Here is a 19,470-nt window from a genome sequence, read left to right on the forward strand (position 1 = left end):
GACAAGCTTTTCACCTGTTAATGCTGAGATGACTTCAACCCAGACACCCCACCTCCCTTCTCCTCGTCCTCCTCCTCTTCCCACTCAGCATACCAACCTGAACTTTATTGCATCACCAAAGAACTTCCCCAGAACGCGTCAAAACTACCTGTTTCCTAGGGATTCCAACCCGAGACCCCATGCTCTGCTGCAAAAAAAAAGGTGTTGTTGAGCGGGCCGTATGTTGGTGTATGATTTAAAGGAAACCTCGCTCAGTCAGAGAACCCACAACCTCACACCTCTATCGTTTCAATTCTCTCTCTGCCTCTGCCTCAACTATAAATACTTGTCTGTCTTAGTCTCAGCATCAGTCAGCCAGACACAGAAGACCTAGACTTGGGTAGGGTGAGTTACAAGGCAGTCTCGTTAAGTCAACTCAAAGTCAAGGCCTTTGACTTAAGATACAGTACACCGATTGAGGACTATTCAGCTTCGAGGGAACTTCAGCGTGAGGTTGAGGACCATGGATGTGTTATCAAGGGCTGTGATGTGTTTCTGCTTGATGGGTTGGATGACTTTAGGATGGAGCAATGCTGCTACGTACACATCAAATACCATGAAGAGCAACATAGACAAACTGAAGAACACCTATGTAAGTATCATACACATTATTAACTGGGCTAACAGGGGTTTCTCCTGACTGACAGACACAGAAAGGCAGGCAGACAGACAGACAGACAGACAGACAGACAGACAGACAGACAGACAGACAGGCAGACAGACAGGCAGGCAGGCAGGCAGGCAGGCAGGCAGACAGGCAGAGAGACAGACAGGCAGACAGGCAGGCAGACATACACAGACAGACAGACAGACAGACAGACAGACAGACAGACAGACAGACAGACAGACAGACAGACAGACAGACAGACAGACAGACAGACAGACAGACAGACAGACAGACAGACAGACAGACAGACAGACACAGAAAGACAGACAGATATGGCCTCCCCTAATTGGAGGCCAACAGTAGGACAGAACAGGGGGAACTTTAGACTCCTGCTTCCTGATGGGAGACCAACAGTAGGACAGGACAGGGGGAACTTTAGACTCCTGCTTCCTAATGGGAGACCAACAGTAGGACAGGACAGGGGGAACTTTAGACTCCTGCTTCCTAATGGGAGACCAACAGTAGGACAGAACAGGGGGAACTTTAGACTCCTGCTTCCTAATGGGAGACCAACAGTAGGACAGGACAGGGGGAACTTTAGACTCCTGCTTCCTAATGGGAGACCAACAGTAGGACAGGACAGGGGGAACTTTAGACTCCTGCTTCCTGATGGGAGACCAACAGTAGGACAGGACAGGGGGAACTTTAGACTCCTGCTTCCTGATGGGAGACCAACAGTAGGACAGGACAGGGGGAACTTTAGACTCCTGCTTCCTAATGGGAGACCAACAGTAGGACAGAAGAGGGGGAACATTGGATGTGGATGAGTTAGAGATTAAATGTTTGACTAAAACCAAGAGGAGTTACACCCTTTCTGCCCAAGCAGGAAATACTTTTCAGTGAGATTGAAATGAAATTGACAATTGTCACATCATCATAACAGTGCATTTCCAGGTAGGCTTATAGACACCTGATCTGGCTCAAATACTTCCAAGCATCTGAGGTGAGCTTTAGCTTGGATGTAGCTTGGAGTTTGCACTTTTTGGGACTACTCCATTGTTGCCATTGTACCGGACAAACTAAAATAAGTATTTTAAATGATTTGACGTATTTAGGCCAGGTCTGACAGACACTATACTCGGGATTAGAAGTAGAGGCCACTATATGCAATAAACTTCACCATATTGATTGTCAACATATCTTGCTCTTTCAGAAGATCTCCAAGGACCAGCTGTTCAATGGAAAACCTGTTTTCCCCAAGGACACGTTTGAGGTAAGATATATTGTTACACATTGTTTTCCCTTTCAGGCTAACATCACAAATGTGAAACTACTGCAAGCTTACCCTTGGACTAGGCTGGAGACAAAACTAAGGTTAAAGATATTAAAAGTCTTCTCTCTTCTCTCTCTCTCTCTCTCTCTCTCTCTCTCTCTCTCTCTCTCTCTCTCTCTCTCTCTCTCTCTCTCTCTCTCTCTCTCTTCCACTCTCTCTTCCACTCTCCCTTCCTTCCTTCCTTCCTTCCTTCCTTCCTTCCTTCCTTCCTTCCTTCCTTCCTTCCTTCCTTCCTTCCTTCCTTCCTTCCTTCCTTCATTCCCTCCCTCCCTCCCTCCCTCCCTCCCTCCCTCAGGACAGTGAGCGGAGGGTGTTGATGAGTGCGGTTCTGGACGTGTATCTGAGTATCTTCAGCCAGATGCTGAACCAGACGGTGGACCAGGAAGTGATGGAGAGGCTGGTCCAGGTCAAGGGGAAGGTTCAGGAGCTCCAGAAACACTATTTCCTGGGGAGGATACCTGAGCTGAAGAGACACCTGCAGAACCTGTGGGCCATCAAGGTGAGCTTTCCTCCATGCGGTACGAGACCAACACAGATCTGGTTTAGTCTGCTTTCACATGTCATCATTTAATATTTTAGCAGATGAAGCCACATAGCAATGACATGTACTCATAAATCTTTATGTAATGACATAAGTAGTCTATGTCAATTAGAATTAAACATCCCATGGGCTATGCAACCTTTTGATCAGCTGCTTTATGGATTAATAATCATCTAGGACTGTGATACCATAATCATGACTGTAGTGTAGTCGACTGTAGACTCCCGAGTGGCGCAGTGGTCTAAGGCACTGCATCACAGTGCCAGCTGTGCCACTAGAGATCCTGGTTCTAATCCAGGCTCTGTCGTAGCCAGCCGCGACCGGGAGACCCATGGGGCGGCGCACAATTCGTCCAGGGTAGGGGAGGGAATGGCCGGCAGGGATGTAGCTCAGTTGGTAGAGCATGGCGTTTGCAATGCCAGGGTTGTGGGTTCAATTCCCACGGGGGGCCAGTATAAAAAAAAAAATCATGACTGTAGTGTAGTCGACTGTATGGAGACAACTGATAACCTGATAGTTAATGCTTGTATCTTCTATCTCAGACCAGTGACACCAGAGTCCAGGGGAAGGCTCTGTCCGAGTTCATTCCCATCTACGAGAAAGCCTCCCAACTGGCCAATCGGATTCATCTGAAGAAGGACAACCGCAGGAAGAGACGGCAAGCCCAGAGGCTCAAATCACACATCATGTAGATGACCAACCGCGTCTAGAGTGAAGTTTGGAGGGTGAAGTTACATCTAGACTCTGATCCTGGGTCAGTTTAGCATTTTCCCCACTAATAGTTAAGGTTAGGATTGGGGGGAGGGGGAGCTGATCCCAGATCTGTACCTAGGGGAAACTTCCCCCCGGAGCCACAGTGGAGATACATATTGAAGTTACATATTTACTTGATGCAAAGTTCCTCAACTGATCCTCTATTTATTTTATTAAGTTATTTAATCTATGAAATCACGCACAATACTCAGTGGTATATTATCACTGTCAAAAGAGTAATTATTTTTCATGAATCTAAAGGAATCTATTTTGTTAATTCATATTTATTATTTATTATCTAGAAAATGTATTGTCTTCAATAGAAATAGTTATTTCTTGCAGATGATGCAAGTTTTGTAAGTTCTATGACTGAATAAACTGACATTGAGAAAACTGATGTCATCTATCCACACACACACGTACGCACACCCACAGACACAACACACACACACAGAAACGCACACACAGACACGCACACACACACGCACACACAGACACACACATACACGCACACACAGACACACACACAATCACACACATACACACACTAGTCTATGTGGAGGCTGTATGGAAATATCACACATTGGCTTACAGACTTTTATAATTGCTCATTTATTGAAACCAAAACCCTCCCCTGCATTGGGCCCACACAACGGGCCGTGTCCCAAATGGGCAGCCCATAGGGTCCTGGTCTAAAGCAGTGCACTATATAGGGGATAGGGTGTCATTTGGGACGGGCACAATATAACACCACAAGCCGTCTGTCCTCAGAAACAGCATTAAACCAAACACACTAACCAAAACACTTGTTTTTATAAGTTTAAAGATCAACACTTATGTTTATCTGTCTTGTGTGAATATTGATGTTATGTTGCTGTTGGTATGTTTACTTTACAAATCTTATCCAACTTGACACAACTTGGCAGTTTTTTTTCTGGGAACATTAAAGTAATTATACTCTAAAAATAGACAAACTCACGAACAATTCACCTAAGAATAGACTTAGAAATAGACAAGACAGCTCAGCTAAGATGCCGAACCAGCAGCAAGGGATTTCCCCCTGCAGAGAATGAGGTAGAATTTGACCCTTTGCTAAATCCCGCCCACCTTGGTTACTGTTGCAACCTCGGACAACATTTTCCCGGAAAGCCCAATCCCCTCACAGTGATCTCAAACTGTGTTTCTAATGCACAATGCAATTAAACACAGATTACCCCTTGCTAATCAGGAAACTCTTGGGTGGTGGACTGTCATTACAATTGCTTCATGGGAACCTGGTAAAATTACGTTTGTAGCCCAGTGTAGCTAGCCACTGAATGGCTCCGAATTCACTGTAAGCACGCAGTCAAAGCTATAGCCACTTCTGGAGCTAACTAGTGCTCTCAAATCGGATTCTGATGTCCACAGCAGATGGGAGTTGTATTCATAGCATTACTAACTTAGCTAGCTAACATATATTTTAAGTGGCTAGCTAGCGTTAGCAACGTTTGGTGGTCAATGAGACTGAGAGCTAGCTAACCAGCTGAGCTAGCAAACAACGTAACAAAAGTATAATTTCAGATTTCAGAAAAATACTCCATCAACAGGCTCTGCATTTTAAGGAATCACAGTAGCAAGAACTCCTGGTGCACTGTTAAAACTAAATATAATCAATGGGAAAAACTAACTCTCATCCATGGGAGAATCTCACTATTATCCATGTGAAAAACTAACTATCATCCATGGTAAAAACTCACTATTATCCATGGGAAAAATTTACTATTATCTGTGGGGAAAAATAACCATCATCCATGGAGAAAACTAAATATAATAATCAATGGGAAAAACTAACTCTCATCCATGGGAAAAACATTTTTGTTTTTGTCCTAGCACTATCACACCTGATTCAACTAAAGGCATGATGATGAGATTAAACATGTTTTGCACCCCTTTAGGACCCCAGGACCAGGTTTTGGGAAATACTTAGTTAGGGTTAGGAAACACTGGGTTAGGAAACACTGGGTTAGGGTTAGGAAAGACTGGGTTAATGTTAGGAAACACTGGGTTAGGGTTAGGAAACACTGGGTTAGGGTTAGGAAGCACTGGGTTAGGGTTAGGAAACACTAGGTTAGGGTTAGGGTTAGGAAGCACTGGGTTAGGGTTAGGAAACACTAGGTTAGGGTTAGGAAACACTAGGTTAGGGTTAGGGTTAGGAAACACTAGGTTAGGGTTAGGGTTAGGAAGCACTGGGTTAGGGTTAGGAAACACTAGGTTAGGGTTAGGGTTAGGAAGCACTGGGTTAGGGTTAGGAAACACTAGGTTAGGGTTAGGGTTAGGAAACACTAGGTTAGGGTTAGGGTTAGGAAACACTGGGTTAGGGTTAGGGTTAGGAAGCACTGGGTTAGGGTTAGGAAACACTAGGTTAGGGTTAGGAAACACTAGGTTAGGGTTAGGGTTAGGAAACACTAGGTTAGGGTTAGGGTTAGGAAACACTGGGTTAGGGTTAGGAAACACTAGGTTAGGGTTAGGAAACACTGGGTTAGGGTTAGGGTTAGGAAACACTGGGTTAGGGTTAGGAAACACTAGGTTAGGGTTAGGGTTAGGAAACACTGGGTTAGGGTTAGGAAACACTAGGTTAGGGTTAGGAAGCACTGGGTTAGGGTTAGGAAACACTGGGTTAGGGTTAGGAAACACTGGGTTAGGGTTAGGGTTAGGAAGCACTGGGTTAGGGTTAGGGTTAGGAAACACTGGGTTAGGGTTAGGGTTAGGAAACACTAGGTTAGGGTTAGGGTTAGGAAACACTGGGTTAGGGTTAGGGTTAGGAAGCACTGGGTTAGGGTTAGGGTTAGGAAACACTAGGTTAGGGTTAGGGTTAGGAAACACTGGGTTAGGGTTAGGGTTAGGAAGCACTGGGTTAGGGTTAGGAAACACTAGGTTAGGGTTAGGAAACACTAGGTTAGGGTTAGGGTTAGGAAACACTAGGTTAGGGTTAGGGTTAGGAAACACTGGGTTAGGGTTAGGAAACACTAGGTTAGGGTTAGGAAACACTAGGTTAGGGTTAGGGTTAGGAAAGACTGGGTTAGGGTTAGGAAACACTAGGTTAGGGTTAGGGTTAGGAAGCACTGGGTTAGGGTTAGGAAACACTAGGTTAGGGTTAGGGTTAGGAAACACTAGGTTAGGGTTAGGGTTAGGAAACACTGGGTTAGGGTTAGGGTTAGGAAACACTGGGTTAGGGTTAGGAAACACTAGGTTAGGGTTAGGGTTAGGAAACACTAGGTTAGGGTTAGGGTTAGGAAACACTGGGTTAGGGTTAGGAAACAATGGGTTAGGGTTAGGAAGCACTGGGTTAGGAAACACTGGGTTAGGAAACACTGGGTTAGGAAAGACTGGGTTAGGGTTAGGAAACACTGGGTTAGGAAACACTGGGTTAGGAAACACTGGGTTAGGAAAGACTGGGTTAGGGTTAGGAAACACTGGGTTAGGGTTAGGAAACACTGGGTTAGGGTTAGGAAACACTAGGTTAGGGTTAGGAAACACTGGGTTAGGGTTAGGGTTAGGAAGCACTGGGTTAGGGTTAGGAAACACTGGGTTAGGGTTAGGAAACACTGGGTTAGGGTTAGGAAACACTGGGTTAGGGTTAGGAAACACTGGGTTAGGGTTAGGAAACACTGGGTTAGGGTTAGGAAACACTGGGTTAGGGTTAGGGTTAGGAAACACTGGGTTAGGGTTAGGAAACACTGGGTTAGGGTTAGAAAACACTGGGTTAGGGTTAGAAAACACTGGGTTAGGGTTAGGAAACACTGGGTTAGGGTTAGGGTTAGGAAACACTGGGTTAGGGTTAGGAAACACTGGGTTAGGGTTAGGGTTAGGAAACACTGGGTTAGGGTTAGGAAACACTGGGTTAGGGTTAGAAAACACTGGGTTAGGGTTAGGAAACACTGGGTTAGGGTTAGGGTTAGGAAACACTGGGTTAGGGTTAGGGAACACTGGGTTAGGATTAGGAAACACTGGGTTAGGAAACACTGGTTTAGAAAGCCCATTCAGTCTCTCCGAATATCCATGGTCATCCATTCTGGGTCCTTTCAGATACTGTTCTTGTCACATACAGTTGAAGTCAGAAGTTTACATACACTTAGGTTGGAGTCATTAAAACTAGTTTTTCAACCACTCCACAAATTTCTTGTTAACAAACTATACTTTTGGCAAGTCGGATAGGACATCTACTTTGTGCATGACACAAGCAATTTTTCCAACAATTGTTTACAGACAGATTATTTCACTTATAATTCACTGTATCACAACTCCAGTGGGTGAGAAGTTTACATACACTAAGTTGACTGTGTCTTTAAACAGCTTGGAAAATTCCAGAAAATGATGTCATGGCTTTAGAAGCTTCTGATAGGCTAATTGACATAATTTGAGTCAATTGGAGGTGTACCTGTGGATGTATTTCAAGGCCTACCTTCAAACTCAGTGCCTCTTTGCTTGACATCATGGGAAAATCAAAAGAAATCAGCCAAGACCTCAGAAAAAAAGTCTGGTTCATCCTTGGGAGCAATTTCCAAACGCCTGAAGGTACCACGTTCATCTGTACAAACAATAGTACGCAAGTATAAACACCATGGGACCACGCAGCCGTCATACCGCTCAGGAAGGAGACGCATTCTGTCTCCTAGAGATGAACGTACTTTGGTGCGAGAAGTGCAAATCAATCCCAGAACAACAGCAAAGGACCTTGTGAAGATGCTGGAGGAAACAGGTACAAAAGTATCTATATCCACAGTAAAACTAGTCCTATATCGACATAACCTGAAAGGCCACTCAGCAAGGAAGAAGCCACTGCTCCAAAACTGCCATAAAAAAGCCAGACTACGGTTTGCACCTGCACATGGGGACAAAGATCATACTTTTGGGAGAAATGTCCTCTGGTCTGATGAAACAAAAATAGAACTGTTTGGCCATAATGACCATCGTTATGTTTGGAGGAAAAAGGAGGACGCTTGCAAGCCGAAGAACACCATCCCAACCGTGAAGCACGGGGGTGGCAGCATCATAATGTGGGGGTGCATTGCTGCAGGAGGGACTGGTGCACTTCACAAAATAGATGGCATCATGAGGAAGGAAAATGATGTGGATATATTGAAGCAACATCTCAAGACATCAGTCAGGAAGTTAAAGCTTGGTCGCAAATAGGTCTTCCAAATGGACAATGACCCCAAGCATACTTCCAAATTTGTGGAAAAATGGCTTAAGGACAACAAAGTCAAGGTATTGGAGTGGCCATCACAAAGCCCTGACCTCAATCCTATAGAAAATGTGTGGGCAGAACTGAAAAAGTGTGTGCGAGCAAGGAGGCCTACAAACCTGACTCAGTTACACCAGCTCTGTCAGGAGGAATGGGCCAAACTAATTGTGGGAAGCTTGTGGAAGGCTACCCGAAACGTTTGACCCAAGTTAAACAATTGAAAGGCAATGTTACCAAATACTAATTGAGTGTATGTAAACTTCTGACCCACTGGGAATGTGAGGAAAGAAATAAAAGCTGAAATAAATCATTCTCTCTACTATTATTCTGACATTTCACATTCTTAAAATAAAGTGGTGATCCTAACTGACCTAAGCCAGGGAATGTTTACTAGGATTAAATGTCAGGAATTGTGAAAAACTGAGTTTAAATGTATTTGACTAAGGTGTATGTAAACTTCCGACTTCAACTGTATAATAGTTTATCATCCCATTAGTTTATTGTATGATGCAGACTGTCCCCATCCTCCCATATAGACCAACAGACTGTCCCCATCCTTCCATATAGACCAACAGACTGTCCCCATCCTCCCATATAGACCAACATACTGTCCCCATCCTCCCATATAGACCAACAGACTGTCCCCTTCCTCCCATATAGACCAACAGACTGTCCCCATCCTCCCATACACTCCTGAGTGGCGCAGTGGTCTAAGGCACTGCATCGCAGTGCTAACTGTGCCACTAGAGATCCTGGTTCGAATCCAGGCTCTGTCGCAGCCGGCCGCGACCGGGAGACTCATGGGCGGCGCACAATTGGCCCAGCGTCGTCCAGGGTAGGGGAGGGAATGGCCGGCAGGGATGTAGCTCAGTTGATAGGGCATGGCGTTTGCAACGCCAGGGTTGTGGGTTCGATTCCCACGGGGGGCCAGTATAAAAAAAAAAATGTATTCAGTAACTGTAAGTCGCTCTGGATAAGAGCGTCTGCTAAATGACTAAAATGTAAAAAATTTATATAGACCAACAAACTGTCCCCATCCTCCCATATAGACCAACAGACTGTCCCCATCCTCCCATATAGACCAACAGACTGTCCCCATCCTCCCATATAGACCAACAGACTGTCCCCATCCTCCCATATAGACCAACAGACTGTCCCCATCCTCCCATATAGACCAACAGACTGTCCCCATCCTCCCATATAGACCAACAGACTGTCCCCATCCTCCCATATAGACCAACAGACTGTCCCCATCCTCCCATATAGACCAACAGACTGTCCCCATCCTCCCATATTGACCAACAGTGTTTGTCATGCAGACTGTCCCCATCCTCCCATAGAGACCAACAGTGTTTGTCATGCAGACTGTCCCCATCCTCCCATATAGACTTCAACAGTGTTTGTCATGCAGACTGTCCCCATCCTCCCATATAGACTTCAACAGTGTTTGTCATGCAGACTGTCCCCATCCTCCCATATAGACCAACAGTGTTTGTCATGCAGACTGTCCCAATCCTCCCATATAGACCAACAGTGTTTGTCATGCAGACTGTCCCCATCCTCCCATATAGACCAACAGTGTTTGTCATGCAGGCTGTCCCCATCCTCCCATATAGACCAACAGTGTTTGTCATGCTCTGGATAAGAGCGTCTGCTAAATGACCAATTATTATTATTATTATTATCATGCAGACTGTCCCCGTCCTCCCATATAGACTTCAACAGTGTTTGTCATGCAGACTGTCCCCATCCTCCCATATAGACTTCAACAGTGTTTGTCATGCAGACTGTCCCCATCCTCCCATATAGACCAACATTGTTTGTCATGAAGACTGTCCCAATCCTCCCATATAGACTTCAACAGTGTTTGTCATGCAGACTGTCCCCATCCTCCCATATAGACTTCAACAGTGTTTGTCATGCAGACTGTCCCCATCCTCCCATATAGACCAACAGTGTTTGTCATGCAGACTGTCCCCATCCTCCCATATAGACTTCAACAGTGTTTGTCATGCAGACTGTCCCCATCCTCCCATATAGACTTCAACAGTGTTTGTCATGCAGACTGTCCCCATCCTCCCATATAGACCAACATTGTTTGTCATGCAGACTGTCCCAATCCTCCCATATAGACTTCAACAGTGTTTGTCATGCAGACTGTCCCCATCCTCCCATATAGACTTCAACAGTGTTTGTCATGCAGACTGTCCCCATCCTCCCATATAGACCAACAGTGTTTGTCATGCAGACTGTCCCCATCCTCCCATATAGACTTCAACAGTGTTTGTCATGCAGACTGTCCCCATCTTTGCATATAGACTTCAACAGTGTTTGTCATGCAGACTGTCCCCATCCTCCCATATAGACCAACAGTGTTTGTCATGCAGACTGCCCCCATCCTCCCATATAGACCAACAGTGTTTGTCATGCAGACTGTCCCCATCCTCCCATATAGACTTCAACAGTGTTTGTCATGCAGACTGTCCCCATCCTCCCATATAGACCAACAGTGTTTGTCATGCAGACTGTCCCCCTTCCTCCCATATAGACTTCAACAGTGTTTGTCATGCAGACTGTCCCCATCTTCGCATATAGACTTCAACAGTGTTTGTCATGCAGACTGTCCCCATCCTCCCATATAGACCAACAGTGTTTGTCATGCAGACTGTCCCCATCCTCCCATATAGACCAACAGTGTTTGTCATGCAGACTGTCCCCATCCTCCCATATAGACCAACAGTGTTTGTCATGCAGACTGTCCCCATCTTCCCATATAGACTTCAACAGTGTTTGTCATGCAGACTGTCCCCATCCTCTCATATAGACCAACAGTGTTTGTCATGCAGACTGTCCCCATCCTCCCATATAGATTTCAACAGTGTTTGTCATGCAGACTGTCCCCATCCTCCCATATAGACCAACAGTGTTTGTCATGCAGACTGTCCCCATCCTCCCATATAGACCAACAGTGTTTGTCATGCAGACTGTCCCCATCCTCCCATATAGACCAACAGTGTTTGTCATGCAGACTGTCCCCATCCTCCCATATAGACCAACAGTGTTTGTCATGCAGACTGTCCCCATCCTCCCATATAGACCAACAGTGTTTGTCATGCAGACTGTCCCCATCCTCCCATATAGACCAACAGTGTTTGTCATGCAGACTGTCCCCATCCTCCCATATAGACCAACAGTGTTTGTCATGCAGACTGTCCCCATCCTCCCATATAGACCAACAGTGTTTGTCATGCAGACTGTCCCCATCCTCCCATATAGACCAACAGTGTTTGTCATGCAGACTGTCCCCATCCTCCCATATAGACCAACAGTGTTTGTCATGCAGACTGTCCCCATCCTCCCATATAGACCAACAGTGTTTGTCATGCAGACTGTCCCCATCCTCCCATATAGACCAACAGTGTTTGTCATGCAGACTGTCCCCATCCTCCCATATAGACTTCAACAGTGTTTGTCATGCAGACTGTCCCCATCCTCCCATATAGACTTCAACAGTGTTTGTCATGCAGACTGTTCCCATCCTCCCATATAGACCAACAGTGTTTGTCATGCAGACTGTCCCCATCCTCCCATATAGACTTCAACAGTGTTTGTCATGCAGACTGTCCCCATCCTCCCATATAGACTTCAACAGTGTTTGTCATGCAGACTGTCCCCATCCTCCCATATAGTCTTCAACAGTGTTTGTCATGCAGACTGTCCCCATCCTCCCATATAGACCAACAGTGTTTGTCATGCAGACTGTCCCCATCCTCCCATATAGACCAAAAGTGTTTGTCATGCAGACTGTCCCCATCCTCCCATATAGACCAACAGTGTTTGTCATGCAGACTGTCCCCATCCTCCCATATAGACCAACAGTGTTTGTCATGCAGACTGTCCCCATCCTCCCATATAGACCAACAGTGTTTGTCATGCAGACTGTCCCCATCCTCCCATATAGACTTCAACAGTGTTTGTCATGCAGACTGTCCCCATCTTCGCATATAGACTTCAACAGTGTTTGTCATGCAGACTGTCCCCATCCTCCCATATAGACCAACAGTGTTTGTCATGCAGACTGTCCCCATCCTCCCATATAGACCAACAGTGTTTGTCATGCAGACTGTCCCCATCCTCCCATATAGACCAATAGTGTTTGTCATGCAGACTGTCCCCATCTTCCCATATAGACTTCAACAGTGTTTGTCATGCAGACTGTCCCCATCCTCTCATATAGACCAACAGTGTTTGTCATGCAGACTGTCCCCATCCTCCCATATAGATTTCAACAGTGTTTGTCATGCAGACTGTCCCCATCCTCCCATATAGACCAACAGTGTTTGTCATGCAGACTGTCCCCATCCTCCCATATAGACCAACAGTGTTTGTCATGCAGACTGTCCCCATCCTCCCATATAGACCAACAGTGTTTGTCATGCAGACTGTCCCCATCCTCCCATATAGACCAACAGTGTTTGTCATGCAGACTGTCCCCATCCTCCCATATAGACCAACAGTGTTTGTCATGCAGACTGTCCCCATCCTCCCATATAGACCAACAGTGTTTGTCATGCAGACTGTCCCCATCCTCCCATATAGACCAACAGTGTTTGTCATGCAGACTGTCCCCATCCTCCCATATAGACCAACAGTGTTTGTCATGCAGACTGTCCCCATCCTCCCATATAGACCAACAGTGTTTGTCATGCAGACTGTCCCCATCCTCCCATATAGACCAACAGTGTTTGTCATGCAGACTGTCCCCATCCTCCCATATAGACCAACAGTGTTTGTCATGCAGACTGTCCCCATCCTCCCATATAGACTTCAACAGTGTTTGTCATGCAGACTGTCCCCATCCTCCCATATAGACTTCAACAGTGTTTGTCATGCAGACTGTTCCCATCCTCCCATATAGACTTCAACAGTGTTTGTCATGCAGACTGTCCCCATCCTCCCATATAGACTTCAACAGTGTTTGTCATGCAGACTGTCCCCATCCTCCCATATAGACTTCAACAGTGTTTGTCATGCAGACTGTCCCCATCCTCCCATATAGTCTTCAACAGTGTTTGTCATGCAGACTGTCCCCATCCTCCCATATAGACCAACAGTGTTTGTCATGCAGACTGTCCCCATCCTCCCATATAGACCAAAAGTGTTTGTCATGCAGACTGTCCCCATCCTCCCATATAGACCAACAGTGTTTGTCATGCAGACTGTCCCCATCCTCCCATATAGACCAACAGTGTTTGTCATGCAGACTGTCCCCATCCTCCCATATAGACCAACAGTGTTTGTCATGCAGACTGTCCCCATCCTCCCATATAGACTTCAACAGTGTTTGTCATGCAGACTGTCCCCATCCTCCCATATAGACTTCAACAGTGTTTGTCATGCAGACAGTCCCCATCCTCCCATATAGATTTCAACAGTGTTTGTCATGCAGACTGTCCCCATCCTCCCATATAGACTTCAACAGTGTTTGTCATGCAGACTGTCCCCATCCTCCCATATAGACCAACAGTGTTTGTCATGCAGACTGTCCCCATCCTCCCATATAGACTTCAACAGTGTTTGTCATGCAGACTGTCCCCATCCTCCCATATAGACTTCAACAGTGTTTGTCATGCAGACTGTCCCCATCCTCCCATATAGTCTTCAACAGTGTTTGTCATGCAGACTGTCCCCATCCTCCCATATAGACTAACAGTGTTTGTCATGCAGACTGTCCCCATCCTCCCATATAGACCAAAAGTGTTTGTCATGCAGACTGTCCCCATCCTCCCATATAGACCAACAGTGTTTGTCATGCAGACTGTCCCCATCCTCCCATATAGACCAACAGTGTTTGTCATGCAGACTGTCCCCATCCTCCCATATAGACTTCAACAGTGTTTGTCATGCAGACTGTCCCCATCCTCCCATATAGACCAACAGTGTTTGTCATGCAGACTGTCCCCATCCTCTCATATAGACCAACAGTGTTTGTCATGCAGACTGTCCCCATCCTCCCATATAGACTTCAACAGTGTTTGTCATGCAGACTGTCCCCATCCTCCCATATAGACTTCAACAGTGTTTGTCATGCAGACTGTCCCCATCCTCCCATATAGACTTCAACAGTGTTTGTCATGCAGACTGTCCCCATCCTCCCATATAGACTTCAACAGTGTTTGTCATGCAGACTGTCCCCATCCTCCCATATAGACTTCAACAGTGTTTGTCATGCAGATTAACAGGCACAGCTGAGGTCAGGTTACCGGCCAGTGCTTCATGTTTCATGACACAGCCTCATTTTAAGGTTAGAGTCCTAAATGGCATCCTATTCCCTATATGGAGCACTACATTTGGTCAAAAGTAGACCACTATATAGGGAATAGGGTGCAATTTAGGATGCAGTCCAAGACAATAGAGAAAGATTAATCTATTTTACTATAGAATAGGAATGGCTATTGAAAACACAGACTGGTTATTCCCCTACAGATGTAGAATCTTAATTTGACCACCCTGTTGCAGGAGAACATTTTTAAACCTGTGTTCCTAAGATCCTACATCTGTATGCTCATTGTCATGAGATGGTACAAAGATGGTCAACGTCTTGTGGCCTGTCTAAAATAATGAAACATCTCCTGAAGGGGAACGACATTTGAACAAGTATCAGAAGTGCAGATAACTTCAGCCCGAGAGGACATTCTAACAAAGATTCTAACAAAAACATTTACACAAGCAAACTTTGTCATGACGACATGTTAAAAAATGCACAATGAGCTTTACAAAGTCACTCTGAAAAACTACAGGGTCATATAACAAACACACACACACACGTCTGCAGACAGGGGAGACGGGGGAGACAGGGGAGACAGGGGAGACAGGGGAGACAGGCAGGCAGACAGACAGGGGAGACAGGGGAGACAGGGGAGACAGGGCAGACAGGGGAGACAGGGGAGACAGGGGAGACAGGCAGGCAGACAGACAGGGGAGACAGGGGAGACAGGGGAGACGGGGGAGACAGGGGAGACAGGGGAGACAGGGCTGACAGGGGAGACAGGGGAGACGGGGGAGACAGGGGAGACAGGGCAGACAGGGGAGACAGGGGAGACAGGGGAGACAGGGGAGACAGGGGAGACAGGGGAGACAGGGCAGGCAGACAGGAGGGACAGGGGAGACAGGGGAGACAGGGGAGACAGGGGAGACGGGGGAGACAGGGGAGACAGGGGAGACAGGGGAGACGGGGGAGACAGGGGAGACAGGGGAGACAGGGGAGACAGGGGAGACAGGGGAGACAGGGGAGACAGGGCAGACAGGCAGGCAGGCAGGGGAGACAGGGGAGACAGGGGAGACAGGGGAGACAGGGGAGACAGGGGAGACAGGCAGGGCAGACAGGGGAGACAGGGGAGACAGGGCAGGCAGGCAGGGGAGACAGGCAGGCAGGCAGGGCAGACAGGCAGGGCAGGCAGGCAGGGGAGACAGGGGAGACAGGGGAGACAGGGGAGACAGGGCAGACAGGGGAGACAGGGCAGGCAGGCAGGGCAGACAGGCAGGGCAGGCAGGCAGGCAGGGGAGACAGGCAGGGCAGGCAGGCAGGCAGGGGAGACAGGCAGGGCAGGCAGGCAGGCAGGGGAGACAGGCAGGCAGGCAGGCAGGCAGGGCAGACAGACAGGGGAGACAGGGCAGGCAGGCAGGGCAGACAGGGGAGACAGGGGAGACAGGGCAGGCAGACAGGAGGGACAGGGGAGACAGGGCAGGCAGGCAGACAGACAGGGCAGGCAGGCAGACAGGGCAGGCAGACAGGCAGGGCAGGCAGGCAGGGCAGGGCAGGCAGGCAGGCAGGCAGGCAGGGCAGACAGGGAGGGCAGGCAGGGGTGTGGTTACAGACCAAAGCAGGTCCAACAACTATTTTGGGGAAGTTTGGAAATACTCCTGTAGCTTTGACGAGCCTGACAGACGAGCGTCGTTCGGGACGCAGCCTAAATCCATCGCTCCCTTTACAGGCTGGGCTGGGTTTTGTTTCTCCAACACAATGTGGAGATGGGACTTTCCCGTAAAGGTTGTATGATGCCAATGACAGTCTAGTCACTGGGGACATAAAGCCTTTATACTGTACCAGGAAGTAGATTAATAAACCAAACCAAAGGACTGTACCAGCAAGTAGATTAATAAACCACACCAAAGGTCTGTACCAGGAAGTAAATTAATAAACCACAACAAAGGGATATACAGGAAGTAATAATAATATGCCATTTAGCAGACGCTTTTATCCAAAGCTACTTACAGTCATGCGTGCATACATTTTTACGTATGGATGGTCCCGGGGATCGAACCCACTACCTTGGCATTACAAGCGCCGTGCTCTACCAGCTGAGCTACAGAGGACCACGGAAGTAAATTAATAAACCACAACAAAGGGATATACAGGAAGTAGATTCATTAACCACAACAAAGGGATATACAGGAAGTAGATTCATTAACCACAACAAAGGGATATACAGGAAGTAGATTCATTAACCACACCAAATGGATATACAGGAAGTAGATTCATTAACCACACCAAATGGATATACAGGAAGTAGATTCATTAACCACACCAAAGGGATATACAGGAAGTAGATTCATTAACCACACCAAAGGGATATACAGGAAGTAGATTCATTAACCACACCAAAGGGATATACAGGAAGTAGATTCATTAACCACACCAAAGGGATATACAGGAAGTAGATTCATTAACCACAACAAAGGGATATACAGGAAGTAGATTAATTAACCACACCAAATGGATATACAGGAAGTAGATTCATTAACCACAACAAAGGGATATACAGGAAGTAGATTAATTAACCACAACAAAGGGATATACAGGAAGTAGATTAATTAACCACACCAAAGGGATATACAGGAAGTAGATTCATTAACCACAACAAAGGGATATACAGGAAGTATATTCATTAACCACAACAAAGGGATATACAGGAAGTAGATTCATTAACCACACCAAAGGGATATACAGGAAGTAGATTCATTAACCACACCAAAGGGATATACAGGAAGTAGATTCATTAACCACACCAAAGGGATATACAGGAAGTAGATTCATTAACCACACCAAATGGATATACAGGAAGTAGATTCATTAACCACAACAAAGGGATATACAGGAAGTAGATTAATTAACCACAACAAAGGGATATACAGGAAGTAGATTCATTAACCACACCAAAGGGATATACAGGAAGTAGATTCATTAACCACAACAAAGGGATATACAGGAAGTATATTCATTAACCACAACAAAGGGATATACAGGAAGTAGATTCATTAACCACACCAAAGGGATATACAGGAAGTAGATTCATTAACCACACCAAAGGGATATACAGGAAGTAGATTCATTAACCACAACAAAGGGATATACAGGAAGTAGATTCATTAACCACACCAAAGGGATATACAGGAAGTAGATTCATTAACCACACCAAAGGGATATACAGGAGGAGCCACTGATACACTGAGATGAGAAAGTTATTATACTGTACATTACAATGATATATCAGCCCTCAAAAGAGTATATCATGTTTATGTGATATTGTGACCCCATATAAGCCAAACTAGCATCCTGTCCAGGGGGTGTACTGTACATCAAGCTGCCTCACTACAGAAACAGGAGATAGACTAGTGTCCTGTCCAGAGGGTGTACTGTATATCAAGCTGTCTCACTACAGAAACAGGAGATAGACTAGTGTCCTGTCCAGGGGGTGTACTGTACATCAAGCTGTCTCACTACAGAAACAGGAGATAGACTAGTGTCCTGTCCAGAGGGTGTACTGTACATCAAGCTGTCTCACTACAGAAACAGGAGATAGACTAGTGTCCTGTCCAGAGGGTGTACTGTACATCAAGCTGTCTCACTACAGAAACAGGAGATAGACTAGTGTCCTGTCCAGGGGGTGTACTGTACATCAAGCTGTCTCACTACAGAAACAGGAGATAGACTAGTGTCCTGTCCAGAGGGTGTACTGTACATCAAGCTGTCTCACTACAGAAACAGGAGATAGACTAGTGTCCTGTCCAGAGAGGTGTACTGTACATCAAGCTGCCTCTCTACAGAAACAGGAGATAGACTAGTGTCCTGTCCAGGCGGTGTACTGGTACATCAAGCTGCCTCACTACAGAAACAGGAGATGGACTAGTGTCCTGTCCAGGGGGTGTACTGGTACATCAAGCTGCCTCACTACAGAAACAGGAGATGGACTAGTGTCCTGTCCAGGGGGTGTACTGGTACATCAAGCTGCCTCACTACAGAAACAGGAGATAGACTAGTGTCCTGTCCAGGGGGTGTACTGTACATCAAGCTGTCTCACTACAGAAACAGGAGATGGACTAGTGTCCTGTCCAGGGGGTGTACTGTACATCAAGCTGCCTTACGATACACTCTTAGAAAAAAAGGTGCTATCTAGGACCTAAAAGGGTTCTTCGGCTGTCCTCATAGGAGAACCCTTTGAAGAACCCTTTTTGGATCCAGGTAGAACCCTTTTGGTTCTACATGGAACCCAAAATAGTTCTACCTGGAACCAAAAAGGGTTCTACCTGGAACCAAAATGGGTTTTCCTAAGGGGACAGTCGAAGAACCCCTTTTGGAACCCTTATTTCTAAGAGTGTACAGAAACAGGCGATATGCTCCTGTCCTCTGGGTTGTTCTGGCTTGGACAAGGCTACATACAATTTACTTACTATACAAGTCAAAATGAGTTGTCTGCATGTAGTTATGCATGGTTGTCAGTAATGCTGCAGAATCACTCTCATGGCAGCATTCATTGTTCTAAACAGGAGTCATTTGTTCACTTGTTCATTTGCAATGTAATAGACCTTCATAGGCCATAAATACACATTCCTAAGCTCAATGTCAGCATATGTGGTTGTGAGTGAAATCATGTAGCTTAGCTGTAAACACTTAGTGACAAAAAACTTCCAGG

The 19,470-nt window shown here is 46.2% G+C and overlaps 1 protein-coding gene across 1 annotated transcript; it reads left to right on the plus strand.

Moving 5' to 3' along the window:
* Positions 1 to 502: 502 nt before the first annotated feature.
* On the plus strand, positions 503 to 3,212 carry LOC311119621 (interferon gamma 1-like; the record flags this gene model as incomplete). Its single annotated transcript, XM_084194298.1, has 4 exons — positions 503 to 631; positions 1,860 to 1,919; positions 2,275 to 2,478; positions 3,063 to 3,212. 4 exons carry the CDS (start codon positions 503 to 505, stop codon positions 3,210 to 3,212), a joined length of 543 nt encoding a protein of 180 aa, XP_084050424.1.
* Positions 3,213 to 19,470: the final 16,258 nt, after the last annotated feature.

Source organism: Coregonus lavaretus (genome assembly GCF_964263955.1).
Source record: "Coregonus lavaretus genome assembly, contig: HAP1_SCAFFOLD_7916, whole genome shotgun sequence".
Classification (NCBI taxonomy): domain Eukaryota; kingdom Metazoa; phylum Chordata; class Actinopteri; order Salmoniformes; family Salmonidae; genus Coregonus; species Coregonus lavaretus.